Genomic DNA, 12,780 nt, shown 5'->3' with positions numbered 1-12,780 from the left:
TGGGGGTGTATGGGGGGTAATGGGGGGTTATAAGGAGTTTATAGGAGGATGTATGGGGTGCCTATGGGGGGTAATGGGGGGGCTATGGGGGTCTATGGGGGGTAATGGGGGGCTATAGGGGGTGAATGGGGGGATATGGCAGACTCTATGTGGGGCCTATAGGTGGCATCCAGGAGATCTATGGGGGGTAATGGGGGGCTATGGGGGGGCTATAGGAGGTTTATGGCGGTGTATGGGGGGGTCCATAGGGATGAATGGGGGTCTATTGGGGGATCTATGGGGTACCTATAGGGATCTATGGGAGGGTCTAGGCGGGTCCATAGGGGTCTATGAGAAGCTCTATGGGGACCTATGGGAGGCATAGGAGTCTATGGGCGGCCTATGGGGGGCTATGGGGGGCCTGGAGAGCATTTGGGGGTCCCAGGGGGTGATTTGGGGCTGGTTTGGGGTGATTTGGGGTGGTTTTGGGGTGATTTGGGGCAGTTTGGGGTGATTTGGGGCTGTTTTGGGGTGATTTGGGGCGGTTTTGGGGTGATTTGGGGCAGTTTGGGGTGATTTGGGGCGGTTTTGGGGTGATTTGGGGCAGGTTTGGGGTGATTTGGGGCAGGTTTGGGGTGATTTGGGGCTGGTTTGGGGTGATTTGGGGCTGTTTTGGGGCGATTTGGGGCAGTTTGGGGTGATTTGGGGCTGTTTTGGGGTGATTTGGGGCTGTTTTGGGGTGATTTGGGGCTGTTTTGGGGCGATTTGGGGCAGTTTGGGGTGATTTGGGGCTGTTTTGGGGTGATTTGGGCTGTTTTGGGGTGTTTTGGGGTGATTTGGGGCTGTTTTGGGGCGATTTTGGGGCTGTTTTGGGGTGATTTGGGGCTGTTTTGGGGTGTTTTGGGGTGATTTGGGGCTGTTTTGGGGTGATTTGGGGCTGTTTTGGGGTGTTTTGGGGTGATTTGGGGCTGTTTTGGGGCGATTTGGGGTGGTTTTGGGTCGGGTGCTCACCATTGATGACCTCCTGGCGCCGCAGCTCGCTCTTGCTGAGCCCCTGCAGCACGGGGGGGGGGACCAGGTCCCGCCACGGCTCCGGCTCCGGCTCCGCCTCCTCCTCATCCCATGCCGGGGGGGGCAGGAAGGAGCCGGGGGGGGGCTCCCCCCTGCATCCAGGCTGGGGTGGGGGGGGTGTTAAAAGCGGGGGGGGGGGGGTCACAAAGCAGCACCCCCAGAGACCCAACCCCCACCAACCCCCCATTGAGAACTATAGGGGGGACATGGGGTTGGGGTGATCGGGGGGGGGGGGTGATTTGCAGTGATTTGGGGTGGTTCTGGAGTGATTTGCAGTGATTTGGGGTGGATTTGGAGTGATTTGCAGTGATTTGGGGTGGTTCTGGAGTGATTTGCAGTGATTTGGGGTGGTTCTGGAGTGATTTGCAGTGATTTGGGATGGTTCTGGAGTGATTTGCAGTGATTTGGGGTGGTTCTGGAGTGATTTGCAGTGATTTGGGGTGGATTTGGAGTGATTTGCAGTGATTTGGGGTGGTTCTGGAGTGATTTGCAGTGATTTGGGGTGGATTTGGACTGATTTGCAGTGATTTGGGGTGGTTCTGGAGTGATTTGCAGTGATTTTGGGGTGGTTTGGAGTGATTTGCAGTGATTTGGGATGGTTCTGGAGTGATTTGCAGTGATTTGGGATGGTTCTGGAGTGATTTGCAGTGATTTGGGGTGGATTTGGAGTGATTTGCAGTGATTTGGGATGGTTCTGGAGTGATTTGCAGTGATTTGGGTGGATTTGGAGCGATTTGCAGTGATTTGGGATGGTTCTGGAGTGATTTGCAGTGATTTGGGGTGGATTTGGAGTGATTTGCAGTGATTTGGGATGGTTCTGGAGTGATTTGCAGTGATTTGGGGATGGTTCTGGAGTGATTTGCAGTGATTTGGGGTGGATTTGGAGTGATTTGCAGTGATTTGGGGTGGATTTGGAGTGATTTGCAGTGATTTGGGATAGTTCTGGAGTGATTTGCAGTGATTTGGGGTGGATTTGGACTGATTTGCAGTGATTTGGGATGGTTCTGGAGTGATTTGCAGTGATTTGGGGTGGTTCTGGAGTGATTTGCAGTGATTTGGGGTGGATTTGGAGTGATTTGCAGTGATTTGGGATGGTTCTGGAGTGATTTGCAGTGATTTGGGATGGTTCTGGAGTGATTTGCAGTGATTTGGGGTGGTTCTGGAGTGATTTGCAGTGATTTGGGGTGGTTCTGGAGTGATTTGCAGTGATTTGGGATGGTTCTGGAGTGATTTGCAGTGATTTGGGGTGGATTTGGACTGATTTGCAGTGATTTGGGATGGTTCTGGAGTGATTTGCAGTGATTTGGTGTGGATTTGGAGTGATTTGCAGTGATTTGGGATGGTTCTGGAGTGATTTGCAGTGATTTGGGATGGTTCTGGAGTGATTTGCAGTGATTTGGGGTGGTTCTGGAGTGATTTGCAGTGATTTGGGATGGTTCTGGAGTGATTTGCAGTGATTTGGGGTGGTTCTGGAGTGATTTGCAGTGATTTGGGATGGTTCTGGAGTGATTTGCAGTGATTTGGGGTGGTTCTGGAGTGATTTCCAGTGATTTGGGATGGTTCTGGAGTGATTTGCAGTGATTTGGGATGGTTCTGGAGTGATTTGCAGTGATTTGGGGTGGTTCTGGAGTGATTTGCAGTGATTTGGGATGGTTCTGGAGTGATTTGCAGTGATTTGGGGTGGTTCTGGAGTGATTTCCAGTGATTTGGGATGGTTCTGGAGTGATTTGCAGTGATTTGGGGTGGATTTGGAGTGATTTGCAGTGATTTGGGATGGTTCTGGAGTGATTTGCAGTGATTTGGGGTGGATTCGGAGTGATTTGCAGTGATTTGGGAGTGGTTTTGGGGTGATTTAGGGGGGATTTGGGTCAATGTGGGGTGGACTGGGATAGGGTTAAGGTAGATTGGGACTGATCTGGGGGGGTCCCGCTCTCACCTCTCATTCCCAGCCCCCTCCTCAGGGTGCTGCTCGCTGGGGGGGGTCGGAGGGGCCGAGGCCTTGTGGGGTCGGGGGGTCTCCTGGCTCCTGGGGGTCCGAGGCTGGGGGGGAGGGGGGCGTTAAAATGGGAGTCAATGGGGGTGAACGGGGTCAATGGGGCTCAATGGCGTTCAATGGGGCTCAATGGAGGTCAATGGGGTTCAATGGGGTTGAACGGGATTCAATGGGGTTCAATGGGTCTCAATGGAGGTCAATGGGGTTCAATGGCGTTCAATGGGCCTCAATAGGGTTCAATGGGGCTCAATGGAGGTCAATGGGGTTCAATGGGGGTCAATGGGGTTCAATGGGGATCAATGGGGTTCAATGGGGCTCAATGGGGTTCAATGGGGTTCAATGGGGCTCAATGGGGCTCAATGGAGGTCAATGGGGTTCAATGGCGTTCAATGGGGCTCAATGGGGTTCAATGGGGTTCAATGGGGTTCAATGGGGCTCAATGGAGGTCAAAGGGGCTCAATGGCGTTCAATGGGGCTCAATGGCGTTCAATGGGGCTCAATGGATCTCAATGGGGTTCAATGGGGCTCAATGGAGGTCAATGGGGTTCAATGGGATTCAATGGGGTTGAACGGGGTTCAATGGGGCTCAATGGGGCTCAATGGGACTCAATGGAGGTCAATGGGGCTCAATGGGGCTCAATGGGGCTCAATGGAGGTCAATGGGGCTCAATGGGGCTCAATGGGGCTCAATGGAGGTCAATGGGGCTCAATGGGGCTCAATGGGGCTCAATGGAGGTCAATGGGGCTCAATGGGGCTCAATGGGGCTCAATGGAGGTCAATGGGGTGCCCCCCCTTACCTGTGTCCCCCTCGGAGCCATCCCCCGGGGGGGGGCTGACGCTGACGTTGGGGGGGACTCAGGGGGCGCTGCCCCCCCCCTCGCCCGGGCCCCCCCCCCCGGCTCCGGCCTCTCCGTCCCCTTTGGGCCCTTCTTCTCCTGGGGGGGGCCCTTGTCCGCTAGGGGGGGGATAAAGGGGGGGGGGGGTCAGAACCGGCCCCTGGGGCCCCCATTGGGGGCAATGGGGGACAATGGGGAGCAATGGGGGTCAATGGGGGCAATGGGGGTCAATGGGGAGCAATGGGGGTCAATGGGGGTCAATGGGGGCAATGGGGGCAATGGGGGGCAATGGGGGTCAATGGGGAGCAATGGGGAGCAATGGGGGTCAATGGGGGCAATGGGGGCAATGGGGGGCAATGGGGGCAATGGGGGCAATGGGGGTCAATGGGAGGCAATGGGGGCAATGGGGGTCAATGGGGTCAATGGGAGCAATGGGGGTCAATGGGGGGCAATGGGGGCAATGGGGATCAATGGGGGTCAATGGGGGCAATGGGGGCAATGGGGGGCAATGGGGGTCAATGGGGGCAATGGGGGTCAATGGGGAGCAATGGGGGTCAATGGGGGGCAATGGGGGGCAATGGGGGTCAATGGGGGCAATGGGGAGCAATGGGGGTCAATGGGGGCAATGGGGGTCAATGGGGAGCAATGGGGGTCAATGGGGGCAATGGGGGGCAATGGGGGCAATGGGGGTCAATGGGGGGCAATGGGGGTCAATGGGGGCAATGGGGGTCAATGGGGAGCAATGGGGATCAATGGGGGTCAATGGGGGCAATGGGGGCAATGGGGGGCAATGGGGGTCAATGGGGGCAATGGGGGCAATGGGGGTCAATGGGGGCAATGGGGGCAATGGGGGGCAATGGGGGTCAATGGGGAGCAATGGGGGTCAATGGGGGTCAATGGGGGGCAATGGGGGTCAATGGGGGCAATGGGGGTCAATGGGGAGCAATGGGGAGCAATGGGGGTCAATGGGGGCAATGGGGGTCAATGGGGAGCAATGGGGGTCAATGGGGGTCAATGGGGGCAATGGGGGTCAATGGGGAGCAATGGGGGTCAATGGGGGCAATGGGGGTCAATGGGGAGCAATGGGGATCAATGGGGGTCAATGGGGGCAATGGGGGCAATGGGGGCAATGGGGGGGGGCCATGGGGGGGGGGGCTTTACCTTCGCTCTCGCTGCCTTTGCCTTGCCTGCCCTCGGGGTCTGCAAAGCGAATGGGGGGGGGGGGTTATGGGGGGCAGATTGGGGGGATTTGGGGGGATTTTGGGGGATTTTGGGGGATTTGGGGGATTTTGCGGGATTTGGGGGGATTTTGGGGGGATTTTGGGGGATTTGGGGGGATTTTTGCGGGATTTGGGGGGATTTTGGGGGATTTTGGGGGGATTTTGGGGATTTTGGGGGATTTTGGGGGGATTTTGTGGGATTTTGGGGGGATTTTGTGGGATTTTGGGGGATTTGGGGGATTTTGGGGGATTTGGGGGGATTTGGGGGGATTTTGGGGGATTTTGGGGGATTTTGGGGGATTTTGGGGGATTTGGGGGGATTTTGGGGGGATTTTGGGGGATTTGGGGGGATTTTGGGGGATTTTGGGGGATTTGGGGGGATTTGGGGGGATTTTGGGGGATTTTGGGGGGATTTTGGGGGATTTTGGGGGATTTTGGGGGATTTTGGGGGATTTTGGGGGGTTTGGGGGGATTTTGGGGGATTTTGGGGGATTTTGGGGGATTTTGGGGGATTTTGGGGGGATTTTGTGGGATTTTGGGGGATTTGGGGGGATTTTGGGGGATTTGGGGGGATTTGGGGGGATTTTGGGGGATTTTGGGGGGATTTTGGGGGATTTTGGGGGATTTGGGGGGATTTTGGGGGGATTTTGGGGGATTTGGGGGGATTGTGGGATTTGGGGGATTTTGGGGGATTTGGGGGATTTTGGGGGATTTTGGGGGATTTTGGGGGGATTTTGGGGGATTTTGGGGGTTTTGGGGGTTTGGGGGGATTTTGGGGGTTTGGGGGGATTTTGGGGGGATTTTGGGGGATTTTGGGGGATTTTGGGGGATTTTGGGGGATTTTGGGGTGTTGTTGGTGGGGTTTTGGGGGCTTTAAAGGGATTTGGGGGGTGATGAAGGGGCCCCCCCCCCCCATACTCACACTGGGGGTCCCGGCCCCACAGCGCCCCCCCCGGCAGGAGGAAGCCCCTGCGGGGTCTGCCCTGAGCCTCCTCCGGCTTCTTGGGTCCGGAATGCTGCGGGAATGGGGTCAATGGGGGTCAATGGGGGCAATGGGGGTAATGGGGGTCAATGGGGTCAATGGGGTCAATGGGGATCAATGGGGTCAATGGGGTCAATGGGGGGCAATGGGGGCAATGGGGGTCAATGGGGGTAATGGGGATCAATGGGGTCAATGGGGTCAATGGGGGGCAATGGGGTCAATGGGGATCAATGGGGTCAATGGGGTCAATGGGGGGCAATGGGGAGCAATGGGGGTAATGGGGATCAATGGGGTCAATGGGGTCAATGGGGGGCAATGGGGTCAATGGGGATCAATGGGGTCAATGGGGTCAATGGGGGGCAATGGGGAGCAATGGGGGCAATGGGGGCAATGGGGGCAATGGGCGGCAATGGGGGCAATGGGGGCAATGGGGGTCAATGGGGGCAATGGGGTTCAATGGGGATCAATGGGATCAATGGGGGGAAATGGGGTTAAATGGGGGGAAATGGGGGTAATGGGGGTAATGGGGCGCAATGAAGGGCAATGGGGTCAATGGGGGTCAATGGGGGTAATGGGGGTCAATGGGGGGCAATGGGGTCAATTGGGGGCAATGGGGGTCAATGGGGGTCAATGGGGCTCAATGGGGGTCAATGGGGTTCAATGGGGATCAATGGGGTTCAATGGGGTTCAGTGGGGTTCAATGGGGGGGTCAATGGGGTTCAATGGGGGTCAATGGGGGTCAATGGGGTTCAATGGGGGTCAATGGTGTTCAATGGGGATCAATGGGGTTCAATGGGGTTCAATGGGGGTCAATGGGGGGGTCAATGGTGTTCAATGGGGATCAATGGGGTTCAGTGGGGTTCAATGGGGATCAATGGGGGTCAATGGGGGTCAATGGGGATCAATGGGGGTCAATGGGGGTCAATGGGGTTCAATGGGGGTCAATGGTGTTCAATGGGGATCAATGGGGTTTAATGGGGGTCAATGGTGTTCAATGGGGATCAATGGGGTTCAATGGGGTTCAGTGGGGTTCAATGGGGGGGTCAATGGGGTTCAATGGGGGTCAATGGGGGTCAATGGGGTTCAATGGGGGTCAATGGTGTTCAATGGGGATCAATGGGGTTCAATGGGGTTCAATGGGGGTCAATGGGGGGGTCAATGGTGTTCAATGGGGATCAATGGGGTTCAGTGGGGTTCAATGGGGATCAATGGGGGTCAATGGGGGTCAATGGGGATCAATGGGGGTCAATGGGGGTCAATGGGGTTCAATGGGGGTCAATGGTGTTCAATGGGGATCAATGGGGTTTAATGGGGGTCAATGGTGTTCAATGGGGATCAATGGGGTTCAATGGGGATCAATGGGGTTCAATGGGGTTCAGTGGGGTTCAATGGGGTTCAATGGGGGTCAATGGGGTTCAATGGGGTTCAATGGGGTTCAATGGGGGTTCAGTGGGGTTCAATGGGGTTCAATGGGGGTCAATGGGGTTCAATGGGGTTCAATGGGGTTCAGTGGGGTTCAATGGGGTTCAATGGGGTTCAATGGGGTTCAATGGGGGTCAATGGGGGTCAATGGGGTTCAATGGGGATCAATGGGGGTCAATGGGGTTCAATGGGGGTCAATGGTGTTCAATGGGGATCAATGGGGATCAATGGGGTTCAATGGGGTTCAATGGGGGGGTCAATGGGGGTTTAATGGGGTTCAATGGGGGTCAATGGGGTTCAATGGGGGTCAATGGTGTTCAATGGGGGTCAATGGGTTCAATGGGGGTCAATGGGGTTCAATGGGGTCAATGGTGTTCAATGGGGTTCAATGGGGTTCAATGGGGTTCAATGGGGGGGTCCCCACCTTCTTGCGGAAGAAGTGGCTCCGGGATTTCTTCCCCTCGTTCCCTTTGGCTCTGACCCCCAAGTGCCTCAGGTAGGTGAGGATGGCACCAAAGATGGCGGAGCTGGGGGGGGGGGGTGAGCCCGACCCATAGAGACCCCACAGAGACCCATAGAGACCCGTAGAGACCCCATAGAGACCCGTAGAGACCCCAAAGAGACCCATAGAGACCCATAGAGACCCATAGAGACCCGTAGAGACCCCATAGAGCCCCATAGAGACCCCAAAGAGACCCATAGAGACCCGTAGAGACCCCATAGAGACCCCATAGAGACCCCACAGAGACCCATAGAGACCCATAGAGACCCCATAGAGACCCATAGAGACCCCATAGAGACCCCATAGAGACCCCACAGAGACCCATAGAGACCCGTAGAGACCTCATAGAGACCCCATAGAGACCCCATAGAGACCCATAGAGACCCCATAGAGACCCCATAGAGACCCATAGAGACCCCATAGAGACCCATAGAGACCCCATAGAGACCCCATAGAGACCCATAGAGACCCCATAGAGACCCCATAGAGACCCCACAGAGACCCGTAGAGACCTCATAGAGACCCCATAGAGACCCCATAGAGACCCATAGAGACCCATAGAGACCCCATAGAGACCTCATAGAGACCCCATAGAGCCCCATAGAGACCCCATAGAGACCCATAGAGACCCCACAGAGACCCCATAGAGACCCATAGAGACCCCATAGAGACCCATAGAGACCCCATAGAGACCCCACAGAGACCCGTAGAGACCTCATAGAGACCCCATAGAGACCCATAGAGACCCATAGAGACCCCATAGAGACCCATAGAGACCCATAGAGACCCCATAGAGACCCCACAGAGACCCATAGAGACCCATAGAGACCCCATAGAGACCCTCATAGAGACCCATAGAGACCCCATAGAGCCCCATAGAGCCCCATAGAGCCCCATAGAGCCCCATAGAGACCCATAGAGACCCCATAGAGACCCATAGAGCCCCATAGTCCCCACAGCTCCCCCCATTCTCTCACCTCTTCTCTTCGTCAGAGGAAATGGTCAGGCTGGCAGAGGAAGGGGACGGTCACTGGGGCAACTGGGAACCCCCATTGACCCATAGACCCCATTGACCCCCACAGAGCCCCATTGACCCCATAGACCCCATTGACCCCCACAGACCCCATTGACCCCATAGACCCCATTGACCCCCACAGAGCCCCATTGACCCCCACAGAGCCCCATTGACCCCCACAGAGCCCCATTGACCCCATAGACCCCATTGACCCCCACAGAGCCCCATTGACCCCATAGACCCCATTGACCCCCACAGAGCCCCATTGACCCCATAGACCCCATTGACCCCCACAGAGCCCCATTGACCCCATAGACCCCATTGACCCCCACAGAGCCCCATTGACCCCATAGACTCCATTGACCCCCACAGAGCCCCATTGACCCCATAGACCCCATTGACCCCCACAGAGCCCCATTGACCCCATAGACCCCATTGACCCCCACAGAGCCCCATTGACCCCATAGACCCCATTGACCCCCACAGACCCCATTGACCCCACAGACCCCCATTGACCCCATTGACCCCCACAGACCCCCATTGACCCCATTGACCCCATTGACCCCCACAGACCCCCATTGACCCCATAGACCCCATTGACCCCCACAGACCCCCATTGACCCCATTGACCCCCACAGACCCCATTGACCCCATAGACCCCATTGACCCCCACAGACCCCCGTTGACCCCATAGACCCCCACTGACCCCATGGAGCCCACAGACCCCCGAGAGCCCCCTTGACCCCCATAAAGCCCCATATACCCCATTGACGCCCATTGACCCCATTGACCCCATTGACCCCCACAGACCCCATTGACCCCATAGACCCCATTGACCCCATTGACCTCATAGACCCCATTGACCCCCACAGACCCCACTGACCCCATAGACCCCACTGACCCCACAGACCCCATTGACCCCATAGACCCCCACAGACCCCATTGACCCCATGGAGCCCATAGGCCTCATTGAGCTCATAGACCTAACAGACCTTCATTGACCCCATTGAGCCCATAGACCCCACAGAGCCTCCTTGACCCCCATAAAGCCCCATAGACCCCATTGACGCCCATTGGCCCCATAGACCCCATTGTCCCCGCCAGAGCCCCATTGAACCCATAGACCTCATTGACCCCTCCAGACCCCCATAGACCCCATAGACCCCCACTGACCCCATAAACCCCATTGACCCCATAGACCCCATTGACCCCCCCAGACCCCCATAGACCCCATAGACCCCCACTGACCCCATGGAGCCCATTGACCCCATAGACCCCATTGTCCCCCCCCAGAGCCCCATTGACCCCATAGACCCCATTGACCCCCACTGACCCCATAGACCCCATTGACGCCCATTGGCCCCATAGACCCCATTGACGCCCATTGGCCCCATAGACCCCATTGTCCCCCCCAGAGCCCCATAGACCCCATAGACCCCCACTGACCCCATGGAGCCCATTGACCCCATAGACCCCATTGTCCCCCCCAGAGCCCCATTGACCCCATAGACCCCATTGACCCCCACTGACCCCATAGACCCCATTGACGCCCATTGACCCCATAGACTCCATTGACCCCCCCAGACCCCCATAGACCCCATAGACCCCCACTGACCCCATGGAGCCCATTGACCCCATAGACCCCATTGTCCCCCCCAGAGCCCCATTGACCCCATAGACCCCATTGACCCCCACTGACCCCATAGACCCCATTGACGCCCATTGGCCCCATAGACCCCATTGACGCCCATTGGCCCCATAGACCCCATTGTCCCCCTCAGAGCCCCATTGAATCCATAGACCCCATTGTCCCCCCCAGAGCCCCATTGACCCCTATGGGCCCCCCCGCTCACTGCACATCCTCGAGCCGCTCCAGCATCGCCTCGGCCAGATCCCGTTCCCGCTGCATCCGGATGTCGGGATCCAATGGGAGCGATTCCAGGGCCGCCAGCTCCGGCTCCCCCGGGGTCATTCCCAGCAGGCGCTTGGCCCTATGGGAATGGGGGATGGGATGGGATGGGGATGGGCTGGGGATGGGATGGGGATGGGGATGGGGATGGGGATGGGATGGGATGGGGATGGGATGGGGATGGGATGGGGATGGGGATGGGGATGGGGATGGGATGGGATGGGATGGGGATGGGATGGGATGGGATGGGATGGGGATGGGATGGGATGGGATGGGATGGGGATGGGATGGGGATGGGATGGGATGGGATGGGGATGGGATGGGGATGGGGATGGGATGGGGATGGGGATGGGATGGGGATGGGAAGGGGATGGGGATGGGATGGGGATGGGGATGGGATGGGGATGGGATGGGGATGGGATGGGGGATGGGGATGGGATGGGGATGGGATGGGGATGGGGATGGGATGGGGATGGAGGATGGGGATGGGGATGGGATGGGATGGGGATGGGGATGGGATGGGGATGGGATGGGATGGGGATGGGGATGGGGATGGGGATGGGGATGGGGGATGGGGATGGGATGGGATGGGATGGGGATGGGGATGGGATGGGATGGGATGGGGATGGGGATGGGGATGGGATGGGATGGGATGGGGATGGGATGGGGATGGGATGGGATGGGATGGGGATGGGATGGGATGGGATGGGGATGGGGATGGGGATGGGGATGGGGATGGGATGGGGATGGGATGGGATGGGGATGGGGATGGGATGGGGATGGGGATGGGATGGGATGGGATGGGATGGGATGGGGATGGGATGGGGATGGGGATGGGATGGGGATGGGATGGGGGATGGGATGGGGATGGGATGGGGGATGGGGATGGGGATGGGATGGGGATGGGGATGGGGATGGGGAGGGATGGGGATGGGATGGGGATGGGGATGGGGATGGGATGGGGATGGGATGGGGATGGGGATGGGGATGGGATGGGATGGGATGGGGATGGGGATGGGATGGGGTGGGATGGGATGGGATGGGATGGGATGGGGATGGTGGGATGGGATGGGGATGGGATGGGATGGGGATGGGGGATGGGGATGGGATGGGGATGGGATGGGGATGGGGATGGGGATGGGGTTGGGGATGGGGATGGGGATGGGATGGGGATGGGGATGGGGATGGGGATGGGGATGGGGATGGGATGGGGGATGGGATGGGGATGGGATGGGGATGGGGATGGGATGGGGATGGGATGGGGATGGGATGGGGATGGGATGGGGATGGGGATGGGGATGGGGATGGGATGGGATGGGGATGGGATGGGGGATGGGGATGGGGATGGGGATGGGATGGGGATGGGGGATGGGGATGGGGGAATGGGATGGGGATGGGATGGGGATGAGGGGATGGGGATGGGGATGGGGATGGGGGGGTGGGATGGACGGGGATGGGGATGGGATGGGGATGGGGATGGGGATGGGATGGGGATGGGATGGGGATGGGGATGGGATGGATGGGACGGGGGATGGGATGGGGATGGGGATGGGATGGGGATGGGATGGGGATGGGGATGGGGATGGGATGGGGATGGGGATGGGGGGGATGGGATGGGGATGGGGATGGGGATGGGGATGGGATGGGGGATGGGATGGGGATGGGATGGGGATGGGGATGGGATGGGGATGGGGATGGGATGGGGATGGGGAGGGGGATGGGGATGGGGATGGGGATGGGATGGGGGATGGGGATGGGGATGGGGATGGGGATGGATGGTGGGGTGGGGATGGGTGGGGGGTGGGGTGGGGATGGGGATGGGATGGGGGATGGGAGTGGGATGGGGATGG

The 12,780-nt window shown here is 58.0% G+C and overlaps 1 protein-coding gene across 2 annotated transcripts in view; it reads right to left on the bottom strand.

Annotated features, from left to right (window-relative positions):
* ARHGEF1 (Rho guanine nucleotide exchange factor 1) overlaps window positions 1–11,007 on the bottom strand; it is a 38,949-nt gene extending 27,942 nt beyond the window's left edge. For both annotated transcript variants that reach the window (XM_080639737.1, XM_080639738.1), the window contains exons 1-8: window positions 10,875–11,007; window positions 8,984–9,013; window positions 7,929–8,031; window positions 6,023–6,116; window positions 5,042–5,080; window positions 3,842–3,999; window positions 2,987–3,090; window positions 991–1,153 (exon numbers count right to left, since the gene is read on the bottom strand). In XM_080639737.1, coding sequence (XP_080495863.1) covers window positions 991–1,153; window positions 2,987–3,090; window positions 3,842–3,999; window positions 5,042–5,080; window positions 6,023–6,116; window positions 7,929–8,031; window positions 8,984–9,013; window positions 10,875–10,993 — 810 coding nt within the window. In that variant the 5' untranslated portion in view covers window positions 10,994–11,007. The remainder of the gene's footprint in view (window positions 1–990; window positions 1,154–2,986; window positions 3,091–3,841; window positions 4,000–5,041; window positions 5,081–6,022; window positions 6,117–7,928; window positions 8,032–8,983; window positions 9,014–10,874) is intronic.
* Between the last annotated feature and the right edge of the window lie 1,773 nt (window positions 11,008–12,780).

Source organism: Psittacula echo (genome assembly GCF_963264785.1).
Source record: "Psittacula echo genome assembly, contig: SCAFFOLD_152, whole genome shotgun sequence".
NCBI classification, from domain to species: domain Eukaryota; kingdom Metazoa; phylum Chordata; class Aves; order Psittaciformes; family Psittacidae; genus Psittacula; species Psittacula echo.
Note: the sequence above shows the minus strand (reverse complement) of the source record. Positions and strands in the feature narration are given on the sequence as shown.